At 42.8% G+C, this 21,579-nt stretch overlaps 1 protein-coding gene across 9 annotated transcripts in view; it reads right to left on the reverse strand.

Annotated features, from left to right (window-relative positions):
• tmcc1a (transmembrane and coiled-coil domain family 1a) overlaps nt 1-21,579 on the reverse strand; it is a 58,505-nt gene that overhangs the window by 22,693 nt on the left and 14,233 nt on the right. For 2 of the 9 annotated variants that reach the window (XM_037771773.1, XM_037771770.1), the window contains 3 exons: nt 16,002-16,118; nt 12,763-12,808; nt 11,246-11,532 (listed from right to left, as the gene is read on the reverse strand). In XM_037771773.1, the coding sequence (XP_037627701.1) occupies nt 11,246-11,532; nt 12,763-12,808; nt 16,002-16,028 (360 nt within the window). In that variant the 5' untranslated portion in view covers nt 16,029-16,118. Of the gene's footprint in view, nt 1-8,760; nt 9,238-11,245; nt 11,988-12,758; nt 12,809-16,001; nt 16,119-21,579 lie in introns of those variants that run through there. The other 7 variants (XM_037771775.1, XM_037771772.1, XM_037771771.1 and 4 more) reach the window with 6 other exon arrangements.

Below are 21,579 nucleotides of genomic sequence, written 5' to 3' on the forward strand. Positions count from 1 at the left end.
ATAACAGGGGGACAGATAAATGAGGGTTGTCATTTCGCTAATAGGAAGTTCTCATCAGCGTTTGACAGCTATTATCTAATGAAAATCTTGGAGGGCATTCTCTGTTTGCCCATTCAGATTATATAACAATGTAATGGACTGTCTCAGCTAAATTCCAAAACTGAGCTCACAATCATCAATCAAGATCAGAGTTGAGACCGGATCAAACTCTGCTCTACTTTGTGTGAAAGCTGAGTGATTTCCTCATTCATCTCCATGTCTGATGCACCGTATCCGCCAAACTGAACACAGAAGGTAAACACATCTACTTACAATTATATTAAATTGTAACAGTCCATAAGACCCTTATCACACAATTAAAATAGAAAAACAGAATGTTACAATAAATGAATATCACAAACAACTACAGCCTTAATCCATGAGGGGGAGCTATAGCACAAAATATGCTACACAATGTGTGTCATCTTCTGTATGGACAATTTACTCTGTTGCTGGCCTGTCTTTGACTGCACATTTCCTGACATGTTTCCTGTCAATAACCCTCCTTTTATTGCATTCTTTCATTATCTCTCCTCCTACTGACAGACATTCATTGCAGCCCTTTATGTAAGATAATTCAGACCTGATGTGGCCGTCACATCAAGGCACACAGGTACTGAGAACAGGGAGGAAGATCAAGAATGAGGGCGGTAAAGGGGGTATAGCCCTAGTGGTTATATCATGTTTCAAGACAGGAGATCGTGAGAAGAGATTAGAAAAAGACATGAAAAAGGTGTGTCTATGCAGAAAAAGCCTTTTTGTGATACTACATAATTTCAGACGGAACGTTTTCAATCAACTGCATTATTTGCCTGGACAAAACAAACATAATGCCAATTTTGTCTCAGTGGTCTAGAGGTAATTTGCCAGTGGGAAAGTGAGCCTTTCTGATGGGATGCAAACAGTGAAAAAATGAAAGATTCCTACTGGCTGACACACATGAGAATGAGAGGATTGGTTCTGGTTATTAGCGGAGACAAAATATGACGATATTTCCCTGGAGGTTGTGATCAGATTTGAATTGTGTGCGTGCATGTGTGTTCTAAGTGGGTCAGTGGAGCAGAGCTGAGCTCAGCGATCTATAGCCTCATCCATAATTCATCAGAACCACACAAATGATATGGACTAAGCAGGGAGTGGCAGGGAGCGTGCCCTGTCTGAGTCTGTCGACCTTCTTTCTCCCTCTCTCTCAGAATGAGCAATTTCCCTTTGAAAACAATCTACTGACCTCTCCGAGTAAAGAGAAGAAAAACAAACATTATTTTTCATTAAGGTTCACAGTAGTGTATTTTGACAACACAAGTCATGGAAGTAATTTTCATACCTAAAACGGACAGTTGCCTCAATCATAGCGAGCACTGTAGACCGTAGAAATTAACCCAGCCAGAGGACTGTGTCTGAGGAACAGACATGTGGGTCACGGGTGACCAGAACATCCTCAGTGACCAAGTATGTGGCAATCCTGCAACGGCTGAGAAAACAGCATTGATGCACGTGCATGCCCACACCAATGTCCTCTTTCACACACACCGGCCCAAAGAGGAAGGACCAGCTGCAGGCCAAAAATAAATACACAAAGGATGACCCATACTGACTCACTGCTGACATGTTCACTTACATGCACATGACCTTATGTACACGTAACTTAAAAATATTCATTCAGGATGCAGATAAGTATTATAATAATTAAAGCAGCAATGGGTAGAATTGGAGAAAATATGATTAAAAAAAGTTATTTTTATAAAAAAGTTGCTATATCCTGATAGTAGTGCATGAGACAGGTAATATGAACAAAATCATGTGCCTCTGTGTCCTCCAGTGCTCCTAATGGCATCTGCAAGAATTCACAGACCGGAGGAAAACAACCAATCAGAGCCGAGCTGGAGCCTGCCGTCTCTGAGCAGCTGTCAATCACTTGCGAACTCAAAACAAACGGTCAAACTAGGCAGTGCTGATCAAATATGAATCAATATTCTGTTACTGTAATACCTATTTCTTGCATAAAATGTCTTCAGAAAAATCTTTCAGTGTACTGTTTAGCTGTAAAATGAGAAATTTTGTGACCCAGCAGCCATGTTGAGAACAGTTGAGGAAATACCAACGACGGTGGATTATTAGTCCACATGAAAAGAACCTCTTACTTGTTCTTTTTTCAAAATATATTAATACATTTAAATACCCTTGAAAAGTGAACTTGACCGGCACTAGTTCAGACATCTGTCTATTAATAGCAGCAGAGAATCAGGCAGAGAGCTGCAGCAGACTCCTTCCTCATTCAGACCCAGATTAGAAACCTATAAAACTGGCTGAGAGGGAAGAGCAGCTTCAAAATCAAGGCTTTATCTCCCTCTCTCTTTCCCCATGACTTTGTCCATCCTACTGATCCACACCCGCCCTCACACACACATTTACCTTTCAAACATTCCTCCACCCCATCTCTCTTTTGAGCCCTTCCTTTCACACCATTACACCCGCCTTGATGGTTTCACACACAAATTAGCTTGTTATGCATGTTAGTATGAGTGTGTGTGTGTGTGTAGTAGTAGTAGTTTAAACGTGTCCTAACTGTTGTGAATGCTAATAGCAACCAGCACCGGATCAGGGCGTTGGCCTATATATATATAATCACATATGAATATTCAACCGCCTAATTAAACAGGCTGGGGATACGCTTCAAAGGGAGCACAAACAGCTGGGTGGAGAGTTCAAACACACACAAAGACACACGCACGTGATGCATACACATGCACGCCTGCACACATTAAAGATGAGAATCTGACTCAAGGCTACTCTCCGGATTTTACATGGTACAACAAAACTTTTACATTGCAAGTATTTACTTTGTTTTGTTCATGCACTTTGAAGTGGAAGACAGGAGTCCCATTGAGGTCTGTTAACTGTCAAACACACACTTTTCTTTACTGAGACTGCCACACTATGCACAACTCTCTTTGTGCATCATTCAGAGGACTTAATTTAAATATGTGTGAGAGGAGGAACAGGAAACAGCGGCGTCTCTTCAGCACTGAGATCTAAGCGATAGGGTGCCGTTCCAACACGTCTCTCCTGTGTAGCTCTGGTATTTGAAATACTTTGACGAAGGAGAAAGCTTAATTACGAGATTTAGAACAAACAGTATTTAAGACAAAGTCGGCACATTTGGCAAATTGCACAGGAGTCTAATTTTAGAAGACACCTTTTCCCCCCTCAGACAGGCTGATGCGGTGGCTACAAGATCAGACGGGGGACCTGTGAGCATTCAGCTGGGTAAAGCCGCTACGGTTCCCTTTGAAAATCACCCTGTTACCATGGAGATGGGCAACCGGCTCCACAGTCTGAGCACTGGACATAGATGAGAGGGAGAGAGAGGGAGAAAGAAATGGTCATATCCAGTAGCCTAACCATTACAGACCAGACTTATGTCAACCTCTAACAATCACGGGGCACCCTGTTGAAAAGATTAGTTGTTTTAAATACTTAGGAACGCTCTGTTGCTCTTGAGCTTACTGTACAGATTGTAAAGCCCCATGAGGCAAATTTGTGATATTAGGCTATATAAATGAAATTGACTTGACTAGGCAAAATCCCTAATCCTGAGAGAAATGTCATTAAATCTTTAGTTGTCAATTTAAAATGGGGGTCTTATATCGCATTCTGAGACATGACAATGAGATGGCTGGAACAAACCCCGTCCACAATATACACTGGCCGTCCGATGCAATATCGTAAGCACCACTTTACAATAAAGTATAGGAGCCTTTAGACAGTGCTCTCCATCACCACCATTAAAACACCAAATGAGGGGAATATCTTTCAGAATAATGGTGTTTGATCTCTTCAGTAGAGCTTGGAGACTTGTTGAATCCATGCCGAGGAGCTTTGAAGCTGTTCTGGTGCCTCATGGCGGCCCAACACCTTACTGAATTTGACACCCACAAACAAAGTACATACACAGACAACCCACAAGTAATGTAAGTAAGGAGAGAGCAGAGAACAGGACAGGACTAAGGGGCTAGAATAGGAAATCCATTGTGTTTAATTCAGTCGATAATGGTGTTTGTTCTTCTGATCAATGAGCGTCTCCTCGCCCCACATAAAACCACACATGTATACCCGCACAATAGAATACACATTGTCTACCACACAAAAACACGACTAACCACGACTGATTTAGTCGACAGGAGAAAAGTAGGTAAGGCGATATTTACACTTGTCATAAAAGAGACGATGGAAAGAAAGGAGGAGTAGTTTGTTTGTCTGAGATGAGTGATAGAAGACTAACGAGAAAAGACAGGGAGGGAAATGACTAAAGGGTAGATAAGACTGCAAGGACAGGAGAGGGAGGAAGATTACACAGCAGAGAAGGGAGATTAACACATTTGAAAAGAACATTTTTTTTGGTCCTCTGAAAGTCAGTACAAAACCACATCAAGCCACAGATGTGCCAAACCCATTAGCAGCTTTACACTACTTCCTCATCTGACTGGAACACCATAATAAGGTCTAATACTTAATGTCAACAACCACAGAGAGTCATCATGGTGCACCGACAACAGCAACTCACACACACGCACAGTGCCTGAAAAACAATTTGCCACGGGCTGGTAGTTGGTAAACAAAGCAGTGCAGTGACATCACCTCGGATGTGGACTAAGAGCACATGCTTCATCATCCCCATGGAAAGTCAATCGAAACTCAGTTGTTTGATTAAACACAGGTTTGACTGCGTGCTTCTGTGACTGTTTACTGAGACTAGAGGGCAATCTGTTTTTTACATTCAAAGCTTCTACTGATGTTTTCAAATGGAGCTTAGAATGTTGGTCATCATATTTAAAAAAAAATAAATATAATGATAATCCTCAAAAAAAAAATCCTCAATATTAGGGATGCACCAATTTATCGGGCGAACATCGCCATCGGCCTATCTGCAAATAAGATGACATTCGCCAATGGCAGTGGCCGATGTTTATCTGCATCTGATGTGTATCTATGGTGCGTGTTGATGATTATCTGTTTATATCAAGCAACAAAATGTTGTGTTGGTTATTTGCGGTCGGTCTCAGACAAGAAGCCACTGGCAAAGTGAAACTGTCTCTGAGAAAGATCAGCACCAAGAATGTTATGTTCAACGAAAAATTAAGCAGTAAAACAATGGCTTACAAGATTTCTTAAAAATAATCCTCCATGCCGTGCAGTCCGTGCAGCAGTCCGTGCAGCAGTCCGTCTCCCTTACCGCAAGCCAGTCCCAGGTGATATGTAAGTACTGAAACCTTCTTTTCATTGAGTAGGTAGTTGTATAGCAGCTAAAAGGCTTTTGAAGCAGTTATTTATTTAAAAAAGATTATTTTTCATGTGAAAGAAGATTATATTAAACATTGTATCATAAATTTGTATGATTGAATTTGTGCTCATTCAAAGATGGTGTAATGAAATGCTGAATGACCTTAAAACAGCTCAGTTATTGTTTTATAATGAAGAGTCTTTGTTTCCCTGGCACAAAAAAAGGAATAATTAACAACAAAAATTAAATAAACAAAAACATTGGTATCGGCTATCAGCCAAATTGCTATTTTAAACATCGGTATTGGTATCGGCCCAGAACAATCGGTGCATCCCTATCAATTTAAATACAGTGATTCAATGGATTTAATGAGTTGAGTCTTTTTTTATTATATCAACTTTCTTTAATGAATATAACTCAACAGTGTGTGCGTCTCCCTTAGTGTCCGGCAAGCTGGAGAGCAAACTGTTCTTTGATCGCAGTGAAGATGTTGTTTTTGAAAGGCTTAACAGCAACAAATGTGGACTGAAGCAGAATATTTTGTTAGATAAAAACATGTTGTGAATTTTGGAAATAATTACATCTAACTTTTATCAATACGTTTTGACTTTTAAACGCTCTGGAGTTATTGGAAATGTTTGGATCACAAAAGTCAGAAACAATCCTACGCAGCCACTACTAGAATCTAATTCTACAAATAGTATAATACTAATAATATTAGTGTAGCCTAATCTTTATCTGTAACTGTGCAGAAATACCAGCTTTAAACTGAATGAATCAACATGCAAAAAAAAAAAAGCTGTGCAGCGCTCAAATGTTGATTTAGAATTTGAATGTCAACATTATAAATGAAGCTTTTAACTATTCGGTACAACCCTAATAGTTATTATATGCACCTGCAGCCCTAGTTATATATAAGTGAATGTGACCTAGCAATACCCCGTGTTTGTCTTCTGCAGCTTTTCAAATAACTCAATGTCACTAATAGAGTTTCAGGACGAGCTGTGTGTCCTGCTGCAAAGGGCACAAACGCTTTCATCAACACACAGCCAGTAGCCCGGGGGAGGTGAGAGACGATGAGAGAGCAATGATGAGGATGTTAAACTAGCAGGGACGGAACAAGCCTCAGGGGACCAGGTGATGTTCGGAGCCTCCCACTGACACTTCTCCTTACTGCGCTCTTACAGGACAGCAACGGTGGAATTACACAAGTCCAAATCCTTCATCTGTATTGTCAATAAATGGAGAAATTAATTTTGCTTGTTACAAATCCTATTAATGGCAGCCGTTAAGTGTATTAGAAGTGCATGGTTTAAATCTGGCGGTACAAAACAAATCTCTCACAAAACTTGGCTTTAAAACAGTATGTAAACTTTAAGAGATGGAACATAAATCCTTTGTATTAAGGCTGAAAAAGAGTTTGAAGCCCTGTTAATGCAATTAAATTATTTAATCCATCCTACAATTGCTTCAACAAACTTACATGCATTTTCTTTATTTTTTTTGTTGAATAAAATTAAGCAATAACATTTATTTTTTGCTCTCTCTCTTAATAAAATAAAATTTGTTACCTTGAGATGTAACGTAACATTTTTCTTAATTAAAAAATCTAACCAGTGTTTTAACATTATTGAACTCTTTCATTCTCTAAGGACAAGCCTGATCAATGGCACAAGACCCATATATAGTTTATTTGCCTGTATTCACTATATACTTAACTCAGGTAAATTACAAAAATAACATTCTTCCATAACAATCAACACACTAATGTGTTTCTAAGATAAATTCTTGTTTTTTCCATCTATGTCAATCAATGAATTAGTTGATTTTAAGACATTATAATCATATGAAGGCAGCTGAAAACAGGATAATGAAAAATTGCCATGTGAAATTGAATTGGACTGAATAAGATACTGCGCTCAAAATGAATAAATTATACGTTTTTTTATTTTTTAAATGCTGAGATTATTTTCAATTTAAGTCTGCATACGGCTGCATGATTCCAGCTCGACTGGATGTTGCTCCTCAGAATTGTTTAAATCTGAGGCATTTTGTTTTAAGATGGGTAGGAATTACTGCAGGAGAACACGGGATGCTGTATTTGACATGTGGAAACCAAAATATGGCGATAAACAAAAGAAGACAAAGGATGAGCAGGAAGACAGGTGGACATGTGGAGATGTGGCCTGGGGGAAAGACATGGGGTTATCTATCCAAGGTCAGTGAACCTTTGCAGGCCCTGGAGGAGGTTATGTTTTTCTCCAAAGACGAACAGCTTCTGTCTCTCACACACACACACAATGAAAGGACTAGCCTCAAGGCTCGGCTTCTGTTTCATCTCAACTCAGTAGCTCACATCCCACCAGAGCCTACTCCTGTCTTCCATCCTGACACTAGACATTTTGCACCTTGCAGCCCTTCACTTCCTCTGTCTGTTTTTACTTTCCATCCCTCCGAGAAAAGAGGAAAGACCAGACTACGTCAGTCTCCATCAGTCTGGGATCAGGCCTTCCGGTCTCAAAGTGAGACTGCGCCTACGTCTGCCCATGTGCGCATTTGTGCACGTGCATGTTGATGCTTTCAGGCGTATTAACGTCCACCAGCACCATTACACAGAGCTGAAGATGAACAGGGAGGGCGTAGTCAGTCAATCAATTAATTAATCATCAACAGCTAATTGTAATTAATCCCACAGGCTGAGCACCAGCTGCAGAACAGCGGGCTCTTAACAGACCTAATGCTGAGTTTTGATACAGCCCCTCTACTCTCTTTAACAGCACTACCACTAGGGGATACATATATCAAACTCATCAACAGTTGCAGAGCTGTAGACTAGCCCCTTATTGCAAATGAGTCATAAACTCTCCCCAATCAGGAACAATCAAACATAATATTTACCAATAATTTCATCCCCTGGCGACAGCTCCTGCCGACCACTGTGCTCTTACTGCTGCTGTAACATGAGTTACTGTTTAACAAGAGTTGAGATAAAAGTGCGCAGACGGACCACTCAGTTACTGTATGGATCGAACTACCTCAAAGTGAATGGAAACTCAGAGGAAAATCTCTGCATACCAAAAACAAAGTTGATGTGCAAGAACTGTGCAAACAGTGCTTTCTCCCAAGTTGTCAACTGGCTGATATACTAGTGTACATTGTTTCTGCAAACTGACAAAAGAGTCCATCTGTACAATTTTGACTGCTGTCCTGAACAAAGCCCCAATCAAGCAACCAAACGCACAAACTCTTGTCACAATACCAAATAGCTGGAAGGCAGAGAGACAGAAAGATGGAACACCACCAGCTTCGTCAGCAGCAAAGATTTAAGACAACTGTGCCTTTAGCCATGAATGAAGCTGCAGCATGGAGATGGGAAGACACACACACAAAGACATGGTTTTAATAATTAAACAAACTTGTGTGTTTTGTTTGAAGCTTACCTTGGAGTACTGTCTGCGAAGACTGAAGCGCTGCACCATCCTGACTGACCCCTGTTCTACTCCTCTCCACTGATATCCCTCCAGAGCACACAACGCCTCACATAGTACAGTCTACATCTCCAAACAGCCATGTGCACACACATTTCTAGTCCACACCGCTTTCGTCTACTATGCAAACACAAGTGAGAAGAGAGAGAGAGATGAAAAAGAGGGAGGGAGAGCAAGCAGAGATAAAGACAGCTCAGCTGTGTTGCCCTCTACTCATATTCACAGTGATCCCCTGAGCTCACACACACAGTCACTCACACAAGATTCCCACCCCACATGGCTGTCAATGCACAAATGATTTCCAGCACACACTATTTCTACTACTTCCACTCACACACCCTCTCCACATCCTCTTTCATGCGACATGCATCACACACAGCCAGCTCTCACTCATCTAGGACGAGGCAAGGTTGCCTCCTGCTTCCTGTCAGTGAGCCGAAGGGTGGAGCAAGGAGGAGGTGGTGGTGGTAAAGGAGGAGGAGGAGGAGGAGGAGGAGGAGGACGGACCAGCTGACTGTCTATACTAACTACCTCCAGGGACATAGGGAGGGGGACAGGGAGGGAAAGAGGAAGAAAAGGCGAGGGGAGCGCGGGGGGGAAATTGCTGAGAAAAAGAAAAGAAAAAGGGAAAGAAAGAAAAGAATCATCATCCCTGATACACACTCAAATTTAGACAAGCTACGCAACCCTCGACCTCCACTAACAGCAGGATGCCACACACCTCCAAGGTCGACCACGCTGTTACTATGGCAACCCAAGCAGGGCGTAGTTCTAGGCAGCAAGTTTTGGGGTTACCACGGCGACTGCTCGGATGACCTCAATGACATTGCTGTGTTACCGTGAGACAGGGCTGTGATGTTAGCTAGAGACGAGCGAGACAGGTTCATCATCTCTGCCAAGGGCGAGCGACAGACCACACGAAGGTTGATGGTCGCCTATCACGGCAGCAGCACTAATGGAGCACAGATGTCTGGTTCTCTCAGCCCTGCTCTGTCATCCCAGGTGAGGTCACTCACATGGGACTGAAGGATACTTGATTTTGAGGATGAGTATTTTTAATTTAGCTCACAGATTGAAGCTGTCAAATAAAGTGGATATCAACGCCTACTGGTTTAGTCTTCCTGCCCACTTCTGGATTGATAGCCAACCATCACTCCCATCTGTGACACAATGATACTGAGTCCTCGGCACGGCTTGTTTCATTAACCCAGTCTAGTCTACAACAAACATGAGCTCACAATGCAAACACAACCTCCACATGAACCAAGCCCAGTACTGCTGCTCACAGCAGGTTAGCTGATCTGACAGTGACCTCTGGTGGCAGACAGAGCAAACTGAAGTCTGGTGGGAAGGTGGTTCAAAATCAAACTTGAGGTTAAAGAGTAAATTGTAAAGGGCTGTGAGGTTTTAACAAACCAATACTGACATACACACACACACACACAAAAAAACAATGCTGATTATTTTCCATTACAGAAGCTGCAAAACATCGAACCCACTACACTACTTTTAATGATCTCAGGATTAAACACACTATGGTTTTCCAAAAGATAGCTTTTCACAAACCAGTTATATGGCAATCAAATGACTTTATAAACGTCCCTATTTTTATGGACTTTATTTACCATATTCTGTATGTTCTCTTTGGCCCAGATGTCAAGCAAACATCAGACTTCTGCAAAAGTCCAGGCCAGTCCTCTCCCTCTCATGTTAACCTGTCATTTACCTGTGTTCATCTCAATAAATAACTGCACAAGCAGCCTGTGTTTTGTTTTGCTTGGAAACAGTAGGAGACGACCTCTCACCAGCGGTCTCAGACCGGTTGTTTTGGTCCGCACCAGAGTACGATTATTATTGCATTCTTAACTGCCCAAACGAACCGCACCAGGGTTCGATTCAAATGGACTGAATATTGTCTTGTGAAAGCGCCCCTTGTAGTTATTATGAAGCTTCAGCAGTCTGAATTGGTCAAATCAAGTGAATATCTTCCAAAGTTAGTCATTATAGCACAAAGTTCCTCCTTTTTGTTTCCCCAGACAGTGTTTCAGCGCAGAGCTGCAGTGAAGGGATGGTAACACAAGGCTGGTATGAGCAGAAGGAATGATTAAAACAAGGAAAACTGAACATTGTTCAAATGGGTGCCTGTTTCAAGGCTTAAAAAGTTGTGAACCTATCCTTATTGGCTGCACGGTTATGTATTATTGTGTATCTATATGTGTGTGCATGCATGTGTGTCTCAGCAGTAATGACAGACAGTAGTAGACCTTCTCTCTGTGTTCACAGCTAATACAGCAGGGAACATTACATCAGCAGCAAGGTGAACTTCAGCTTTTGATTGACAGTTCACTGACAAACAAGGCCCGACATCATTAGAAGGGTAAAAGACACATCGATCAGCTTGCGTAGCGATAATATGATTCACGGCTCTGTCACTTACCCTGTCTGTCTCCTCCGTGGAGTGGTACCCTGAAGACAGCACCACATCGCCTCCAGTGTATCCAGGTGTGGGGCTGCTGGGCGTGGTGTCGGTGGTGGAAGAGGAGCGCGGGCGGCTGGTGTGCTGCTGTGGATCGTGGGTGTTGCGGCGGTGCGGGGCCTGGGGGCTACCTCTCAGGAGAGGATCCCGGTCTCCGCTGCCAGATCCCGACCCGGATCCTTTGCTGCGGCGGCTCTGCAGGCTGGTCCCGCGCCTCATCGTGCCCGCAGCGCCCGAGCCCTGGCCAGCTGTAGAGGGAACCACAGGAGCAGATAGGTGGTCAAATTCAGGACAGCAGGGCCCCAGGCCATCCTCAGGGGCTGAGGGGGAGGTGCCACCTGCTGACACTACAGAGGAAGATGAGGAAGAAGACGAAGAGGGGATGGTGGAGCGAGAGAGGGAGAGACGTTTACGCTGCTGCTGGAACAGCTGTTTCAGTCCCTGGCCAAGAACCCCCATGCTCTCCCTGGCGTTTTGGCTCATCTTACTGATGGAGGGGTGCTCTGACTGGGACGAGGCCCTCTTCAACCCCAAGCCTTGTGAGCCCCTTGCCTGTCTTCTAGCTCCAGGACCTGAACTGGGGCCCACCTCCTCTGGCTCCCTTTGACTGTCATCCCCCTGCTGCATGTGTCCCTGCTGACCTCGCATGAATAGCAGGGAGGAATTGTCCTATCAAACAATCCGCTAACACTTCCCTCTCTATCTGTAAGACATGCAGAGGGTCAGACCAGGATAATGACTGAAGGAGAGAAAACAGTAGAGTACAGTAGAGAACAGTGGAAGTGGAGATGGGACAGTCTGATGGAGGGTTGGATCAGCTCAGTGGCGGTCAGAGGGATGAATCCAAAGAGGGAGCATGCATCTTTTGATTCAGGAACAAGAAGCCATGCTGGTCTAGCACAGAGAGAAAGGAGATGGATTATGAGACGCTGGAATGTTGCCTAGATCCAGTGACATGAAATCACAAATTTTCATTTTTAACTCGAGACCATTTGCCATTTTTGAAATTTCATGCAAATGGTATAAAGTGTGAATGCACATGACTGGCCAGCATTAATCTGCATTGAAGTACCACAATGAATATGTGATTGTCATTTAATTAATATAGGATCAATTCTGTATCATCAGTTGAAGATGGTATCAGACAGGCTGCCCCAGTGACAGCTGTGCCAGGCTTCTGGATCATTCTACATTCAAACAGGCCAATGTTTTATGAGCAAATACAACATAATACAAGGAAAACAAGCTGGATCCAGGTTTGCTAGCATGATACAAAGATCACAAAACAAAGCATAAATGAATTCAAAAGTAAGCAGGTATATGCAGGCTAAGAAAATAAACAACAGCCTGGAGGGGGGTGGCGACAGATAGGCACGAGAGGCTGCTAGAATAAAGGAAAGGATGCAGAGAAGAACAGAGGGGTGAGAGAGGGGAAAGAGAAATAATGACTCACATCAGAAGAAGATAAACGCACCTACCATCAGCCCAACTGTCAGCCTTGCGTGACTCACTCTTGTGGATTACCTGAGAGGGAGACCAAAGAAGGAAAAACAGAGTCGTTTTATTTTAAGATTCGAAACTTCAATGTACTCACTGACCTCAAGACAGTCAAACAATCAGGCATATCATTCAGTTTGCAATCAATAATCATTTTTCCCTATGAGCTGAGAACACGCTGGGCATACTGAAAAGAATATGTGCGATATTACGTGACACAACTTAGTGTGTGTGTTCCTTCAGGGGCTCATTTAGTATCCCCAAAGGCACCCCTTCCTTATCCTGGGGCGGTATCAAGACACAATGGTTTCCGCACTAGAAACAACATGCAGCGCAGTGTCACAAACAAGGTGCCTGGTCGCCTCCTGCAACCTTGCACGCTGCCTGGCTGAACCTGAAGTCGGTGACAAAACCGGAGTGGACACCTGATAGCATACAAGCTGTCCTCCACAAGAATGAACCTTATTGGTGGAACAGTGATCACCTCACAGACAGACAGACAGGCTGCCCGAGCCTCCCTGCAGCATCAATAGCTGCTCCCGTTGAGAGCAGCAAAACAAGCAAGGCAGGAACATTCGGAGCCCTGGGGAGGGACAGCTACATACTCAAACTATATTCCCTCAGCTGCACTGTCAGGTCATGAAAGAATAACATTAAGTTGGACAGTCGGACGCGCACACAAAACTGCAAGAATGTAATCTTTGCAAATGAAGCTGTGACAGGCTTCATTCACATTCGCTGTTCAGTTTTACACCCCGTCCAGAGACAGAAGGAGAATGAGCATGAAGCTACCAGCAGGTAGCATATAGCTAATTACAATAATGGCCACGCCATCACTGCCAAGAAAAGGCACATTCATGCACGTAAACACATTCTCACGGCAGCTTTTACTATGATCTCATCTGTTTAATCTTTTCTGTTCAATAGTCAGATTCAGACCAGCGCATAATGGTGTGCTTAATTTAGAGGCTGTGTGTTAATATGGTGGTGCCAATAAGTCAAATGTGACTGCTGCCTGCCAGAGAGAGAGAGAGAGAGAGAGAGAGAGAGAGAGAGAGAGAGAGAGAGAGAGCGAGCAGGTGTTGAACAGGTTCAGTCACCTGCTTGCCGGCTGCTGCTGCCTGTAGCTGTGAAGATATTGTGCGGTCAACCGTTGGGAAGTGTTTTTCATACTGATGATAACACAGCTTCAACTTGGTATTTTACTGATTACAGCTGGGCAATGAGTCCGTATATTCTTTATAATTTCTTCAATAGAAATACAATTCATGATGAAATAATGACAGGGCGTTATCATAATACACAACTCTGTTGCAAATACACAACTAAATATATCCCTCACAAAATATGATATGAAGGAAATCTGTTTGAAGAACCTGAAATAACAAAGAAATATTTATATTTAAAAATAGTTTAATATTACCATTAGGGGTGGGAATCACCAGAGGCCCCACGATACAATCCTATTATCACAATACGTTTTTATTGCGATTTTAAACATTCTGCGATATGCTGAGTATTGCGATAAGATATAGTCTATTACGATATATTGCGAAATATCTTTATTCACTTTTTTTCAATTTATTATTTCAACTGTAAATTATGCAGTTTGTCAGCATCTGTTTTATCTGATAAGATACAGTTTTCACTCTGTTCATCTCAGAATTTTCATTCACATATCTTGAGGTCAGAGGTCAAGGGACCCCTTTGAAGATGGCCATGCCAGTTTTTCTTCGCCAAAATGTAGTGTATCTTTGGGGCGTTATTTAACGTATTTAACATGACATGGTTGGTACTAGTAGATTCCTTAGGCTTTCTCGTTTCATATGATACCATTATCTTCACTGTAGCTTTAAGACTGAGCCCGCGACAACCTCTGAAAGACAGAAGCAGTGCGGAATAGTCGCCAGTCGATACTTGACGTCCGTGTTTCGATACAATATTGACACGCAAAATATCGCGATACTATGCTGAATAGATTCCCCCCCATCCATAATTACCAAGGAGTTAAATGCAATCATTCTTATTTAACATGACTAAGCATTAATTTCTTCATTGATTGAATCTAATTTAAGTGGTCATTTCTCTTTCCTTCCTTTCTGTGAGGATAAATAAAAACTCAAAGACTCATGTTTGCAGATATCGACAGTATATTACTACTGCGATATGAACGTCCTGTATGCCCATAGAAGGTGGACAGTCATGCGCACATGTGTATCATAACCAAGTATACATGCATACTTGATTATGCATGCATGCATGCATGCACCCTCACAGTGAGTGGCAATTTCTGGCAGTCACAGTGACGTGTAACTGATTATGATGGAGCACTGTGCTGTTGTTTCAGAGCTGGTGAGTGGAGAGGGGTAAACCTAAGTTAATCCTGTCCTGAAGCTGAAGCCCTGTCCCTACCCCGGTGCCCATCCCTCCCTTTGCGTCTATAAATCCCCTCCTTCATCCCCAGGATGATCCCAACACTGGATTGGATGTTTTCTTGATTGTCTACGGTTTTATATTCACACTAAATCCTCTTTCAGGAGCCTTTAGAGGACAACGGTTTATTGTCAGACTTGGTGTGTACGTTTGTGCACATGCAAGAGGTCCTGCATCTTAATTTAAGCAAGGCTTGTCGTTCCACCTTGATGAGGTGATGACGCAAAAGAACACCAGATGGGTCTTTGAATGACGACTGTCCTGTTCTGACCCAAATTACTTTATTTTCACCACATTGTACTTCTCTGACAGTGCATCAAAATGTTTCTGAAAGACTGTTGGTGTTCTTATGTATTTTAGAAAAACTACTTCATGTGAAAGAGCAAGAAATCTCAAGTTCACTATCTTTTTTTTCCCCCAACACTGAAATATTTAACAGTGTTTGCTTCACTTTGAACAAAAATGTGATACTTTGGTGATCCTCTTAGGAAAACTCTCCCTTCACTTTCTCCCCGGATAAAGCTCACAAACATGCATGGTGTATGGATGTATGTTGGTGTATTTAAGCCCTGTCCACCACAGAAACAGATCAGTGATGATCAGTGATTAACAGGTGTCAGCGACGGACGGGATCAGCAGCCTCAGTGAGTCAGCATGTTTCTCAGAAATGTCACAATACTGTCAAAGGTGAATTACAAACGGCCGCATGGACAATAGCCTCTCTGGAACTGTGTCACCCTCACTCATGCCCCTGTATAAATACACACACACATACATAAACACATACGTCCTTGTCCTTAGCTCTGTAGCTCATTCCATTCAGTGGAGCTGCCAGCCGTCCAGTCCTGCGCTCATTGTCTTTGGCGAGCTGGTGAAAGCTCAGCAGAGCTCTGGCACTGGCAGACTGGAAAAAAAAAACTGCTCACACTGACAATTTGTCATTTTGCGGACTGTGAGAACCATGTGAGAATTAATATAATAGATCCAAGATTAACTTCCTGATTTCTTTGCTTCATTTAAACAAGCTCTGTCAAGTGCTCGTGTTTAACAATGAATTACAATATCACAGCTACCTGAAAATGTCCACTTTAGCTCTCTAGATGCAGCTCCATTCAAGCAGAAGAGGTTATATTGAAGAAGATGTGGCACTAAAGTGCTCTAAAATCACATCCATTATCATTATTGAACAAAGAGGACAATCAAAGGTGATTATTTAAAAGGATATTAAGCCCCAGAGTTACAAATGTGAGAATGAGAGTTCAAATAGCTGAGTGATAAAGTCGATAATGTGCAATCTAGCGTAACGTGAGATACATTATGAATCAGTACTGTGTAAAGTGTTTTGGTCTTTTCATGCAAATTCTGCCAAAGTACCTCCAAACCAAATATCTGCCCAAATAACCTGATCACTGTCTTCTTGACTGTTCTATTTAATTCTACTCTTGACATAAAAAAAAGGTTGCAAATTGGGCATGACCAACACAAATAGGGGGTCAATCTGGCCCATGTTCTTTGACACTGAAGCAGCCATGTTGTTGCTCATTGCTGAACATACAGTCGGTTAACAAATTCAAAATATGGCCATAGCTTAAACAAGCCCATGTAGTGTTTCCAGAGGAGTCTGAGAGCTGGCGTGGAATAGACCACTCTTTGTTCCATCTGAGCCACACACAGGCTCGTCGCTGCTCTTTGTGCTGCGCCTCTTTCACTGACAGACACACATCAATAAGAGGGGAATTAGGCCAGAGAGTTCTGGCACCGACGTTTGTGTGCGAGCGCACGCACGAAAATGCGTGTGTGTGTTTTTTTATCGGACAAAGACAGAAAAGGAAAGAGAAATAGAGAGAGATAGATGGAATTATATTGTGTGGAAATGCGCTTATGTGCATATGAATATGTGCGTTTGTGCGATGGAAACTGGACCATATCTCATTCAGCAGCTGCATAATGACAGCATGGGCAGGAAATAGGAACAATCGTTATTGTATTTATGTGTGTGTGTGTAGGGGGGGGGCAGAGAATAGCACAGTAGTGTCAGGTCTGACAGTGCAGGAGATGACTTCAGCATACTGCAAAGAGTGTGGTAAGACACACAACTCTTTGTATCAGAAAGGGAGAGTGAGTAAGTGAGATAGAGAGTTACAGAGGGAGCGAAAGAGGCCAGACTGGATCAAAGGCGTCCCGTCCGCGGCAGGTTTCGCCTGGCCGTGTCGGGTTCGGCTCAGGCGCTCAGCACCGAGCGTGTCTGAATGAGGGGGTGAATGGCAGGTAGTTCCCTGACAGAGGGCAGGCACAACGCCCTATTGTGCAAGATGAAACCCACAGGGAGGCCCTGCTGCCAGAGTTGTTGCCCTCAGCTTTCCAGGAACAAGACAAACCAGAAGACATGCAATCATTTACTCCTACACATGTGGACATAAAAAAAAAAAACACAACAAGACATTTCTACTTTCATAATGACACCACAGACGGAAAAATGTTATCTGCTTCTACCGCTGCGAGGAGGACTATTATTGGAGACTGATTCACACCTGGTATTTGTGGTAAACTGACCTGAATACACCTTTTCTGAACATATTTCTAGCTTAAATAAAGCAAACTCTTCGAGTGGGGATGTGGAAGTTACCCAATACTGTATTTCAGATGTAATTTTATCTCTAAGGCAACGGGAGCTGAATGCCATCTGTAACTACATCCCTCGCTACCACCCCCACCACTACTGCTGTGACAACAAATACAAAATGTTGATCACAAAAGACAAATAAATAATACACATATGTACACATATACTGAAGAGACACAACCACACAAAGGGAACAACAGGTGGTATATTGGTTGTGAAGCAAGTCTGAGTCATCTGACACTTCCTAACAGAGTCTATGAGCTGCGAAGCTGCAAAGACAAAGCCACAAAGAGACTTTACTTATTTAAAAGAACAGTGTGTATCATTTCGTGGGATCTATTAGCAGGAATGGAATATAATATTCATAACTATGTTTTCATTATTGTATAATCACCTGAAACTAAGAATTGCTGTGTTTTTGTTAGCTTAGAATGAGCTCTTCATATCTACATAGGGAGCGGGTCGTCTTCACGGAGTCCACCATGTTGCTCCGCCATGTTTCTACAGTAGCCCAGAACGGTCAAACCAAACACTGGCTCTAGAGAGAGACGTTTTGCGTTTTTACCTGAAGGCCACTGTAGTTTTCCGACCCGCATGTGAAACTGTGGTAACGTGAGCCACACAGTGCAAAACCATAGTACCGCCAGCCGCCGTCTGACTTCTGCTCCTAAAGTAGTGTTATTATGGTAAGGATGGCCTCTGAGCGAGGCGAATGGCGCTACCACGGTTTTGCACTCGCCAGTTCACATTACCGCAGTCTTGGAACGGGAGGAGTGAGCAGAGGGGTACTCGGTTTGTCAACTACACCACTAGATGCCGCCAAATCCTACACACTGTACTTTTAATTTCATCTCCACAGAGGAACTATTACGTTGATCTTGTTACGGTTGTGCAGGGCTCTAAGTATCTCTGAGTTATAGGTTGTACAGAGGGGTTGGACAGTGAACAAATCTATAAAGCAGCGCAGTGAAGTCAAACATAATTGAAGACTGGCTGTGAGTCATCAGGCTGAATGTTAAACATGTTGGACGGAGCTATACGTTTACTGGGGAAGCGTTGTTTAAAGGCACATCTCTGCATCTGTGCTCAACACCACCGCAAGTGTCCTAATGAATAATTCACCATGTGCATGGAACCGACACTGGTCCAGACCTAATGTGCCTGAGCTGATGGAGAGTCAGTGGTGGTACGGAGGATCTCATTCCCTTGTTGTTTACTAGTAAGACAGATGTCCTCAAAGGGGGGTTTCCAGTGGACGAGAGGAGAAATTAGTAGAGTATGTGATACATTTTAATCCCCTGCAATGTGGCCTCACTTACTAAACTGATAGGTGTTTAACCGTGGCCAGGCCAACTTAGCTCATATTTCACCAGCTCTGGTGATGCATCATCAACTGTCAACGGGCTGGAAACCACCTACACACCGGCTGAAATCTCATAGCAGAGATTGTGTTAAAGGTGCACAACAACCATAACTAATGGGAAAAGGGAATGCATGTCAGGGTCAAAACACACGTTGTGTGCGACTGAAGAGAGAATCCTGCCAGGTTATCAGGCCATAGGGCATCTGGCTCTTTGTGGTGCCAGCAGGTGAAAACAACTTTACACAGTCGGATATAAATCATCCGTATCGTCACCTATTTAAATAACTCTCCAGTCAGATCTCTGAGCTCAGGTAACCAGACACCTCTATGGCCCGCTAGGGGGGTTAGCGGGGATCAGCACATCCAAGCTCTGGTCTTGAAGCTTTTACTATGAGCGTGATATTGGGCTCAACACGTAGGCTGTGGGTCAACAATATCAAGTCTATACAAGATTTAAGTTGAAAGAAAGTATTCCTCCTGATCTCTACACCTTAATATCCACTAATCTAAAGCTCGCCATTTAAAGATAATAACAAGTAAACAAGCCGAAACAAACAAAAAAATATTTTTGTGCAGAAGGCAATGTCTATATAACTTAATATTGGTCCGAATAAAAATCTGCAGTCCTCCCTCCGTAGACAGCCTTTTAAGTACATATTTCCTATTCTTTAAATCTAAAACGTGGACCTCAATCCTATTTTAAAGTGCAAACTCTTGTGACGCCGTGTGACCCCTGCTTCTTTTCTGCCTCTGTCTTCAAACAGGAAGGGATCACAGGGAAGCAGGCAGTTCGTTGCCACTAGAAACCACAGCTTTTATAAAGGAATTTCACCTTCATTCTGGGAAGTGTGGGAGTCCGTCCTACTGGAGAGAATAAACCCAGTCTGTCCACAGTTACAGGATAAAAGCAGGATGGCACAGCGTTTTACTTGTAAATGTTTCTTGATGGCATTGGCAAAACAAAAACTCTTGATTGCAGCAGAGAACAAGAATGATTTCAGTCTGTGGCATCTAAATTGAGCTGCACTATGACACCTCACAGCTAAGCTCTGCTAGAGGAGGGACAAGGTGAGAGAGACAGAGAAAGGAAAAACAGTGTTTCCTCTTTGAGATACAACACTTCCTTTTTAGCCACGGCTGACCTTTGGGTGAGGGAACAGAGCCAAATCACTGCCTGAATGATGCTGATAATGTTTCGACAGAGTATCTGAATCCTTTTAAAATCTCTTACTGAACATTTTTACATAATTTGTTTGAAAAAAAAAAAGGACAACAAAATTAAAACTGTAACCCCTAACTATAAAAAACAGTAAAACTTCACAAAACACATTGACCAAGATTAATGGTATTTTTTCATTGGGTTCATGTTGAGTATTGAACATCTTCATTACTGCTGTATATGCCATGTTTTAGGATTTAAACACACTTCCCCATATAGAGGGATATAATGGTGATTTATGATAAGCTAAAAAACTTTACAGCATTCAGATATTGACATGATTTGAGTGGATAATGATGATGATTATCCCCTTTTTGCCCCACTTTCACCCACAATTTGGTTAGGCCAACTTCCTTGTTCTGTGGCCAATGCCACCGGTAACACCAGGATGTATGTATACAGCAATGTGCCTCCTGTGATACACACTTCCGTCCAGGTGCCCTCACCAACCAGAAGGACTTTAGTGCAGCAACAAAAGATATGATCCCTCACCAGCTTCCAACTCGCAAACACTGCCAGAGGTACCGAACCACTGCCAAGAATTTAACCCAGGTCTTTGCAGTATATGCCGCTCTCTACATTACACAACATATCGTGTTTTCATCTGCAGCAGAGGGGAGCAACCAAGCATGAGGCACAAAACACTCCTGTATGTTTTCTTTACTTATCGAATTATTAAATGTGGCAGAAATATTCTGCAACACCAAATAAAGCATCTATTTGTCCATCTTCTATCCTATTCAGGGATGCAGGGGCTGAAGCCTTTGCATGGCATACATTGGGCGAGAAGTCTGGTACATTCTGGACATGCACAGTCTATCACAGGGCTAACACGTCCACATAAACTAATAAACATTCCACATTCAAAGTCACAGCCATGGGCAATTTAGAGGTCAATTTATGGCCAATTAAGCTAACCTGCATGTCTTTGAACTATGGGGAGAAATTGTGTTAAATCGTGCTTGACATTAACTTCCATCCATCCCATCCACCACCCCTCCCGCCCGCCCTTAACAGACTCTCACGCCATTAATAATAAGTCACTTTCTCCGACCGTTGATTAACGCCGCAGGTGGGTTTATATTGGAGTTAGTTGAAAGCCTGGTTTGTCACATACTGTCGCTAAAGGATGTGTCCGTGCATCGGTTTCCCATGCCGAG

The sequence above is a fragment of the Sebastes umbrosus genome, chromosome 6, assembly GCF_015220745.1.
Source record: "Sebastes umbrosus isolate fSebUmb1 chromosome 6, fSebUmb1.pri, whole genome shotgun sequence".
Lineage (NCBI taxonomy): Eukaryota > Metazoa > Chordata > Actinopteri > Perciformes > Sebastidae > Sebastes > Sebastes umbrosus.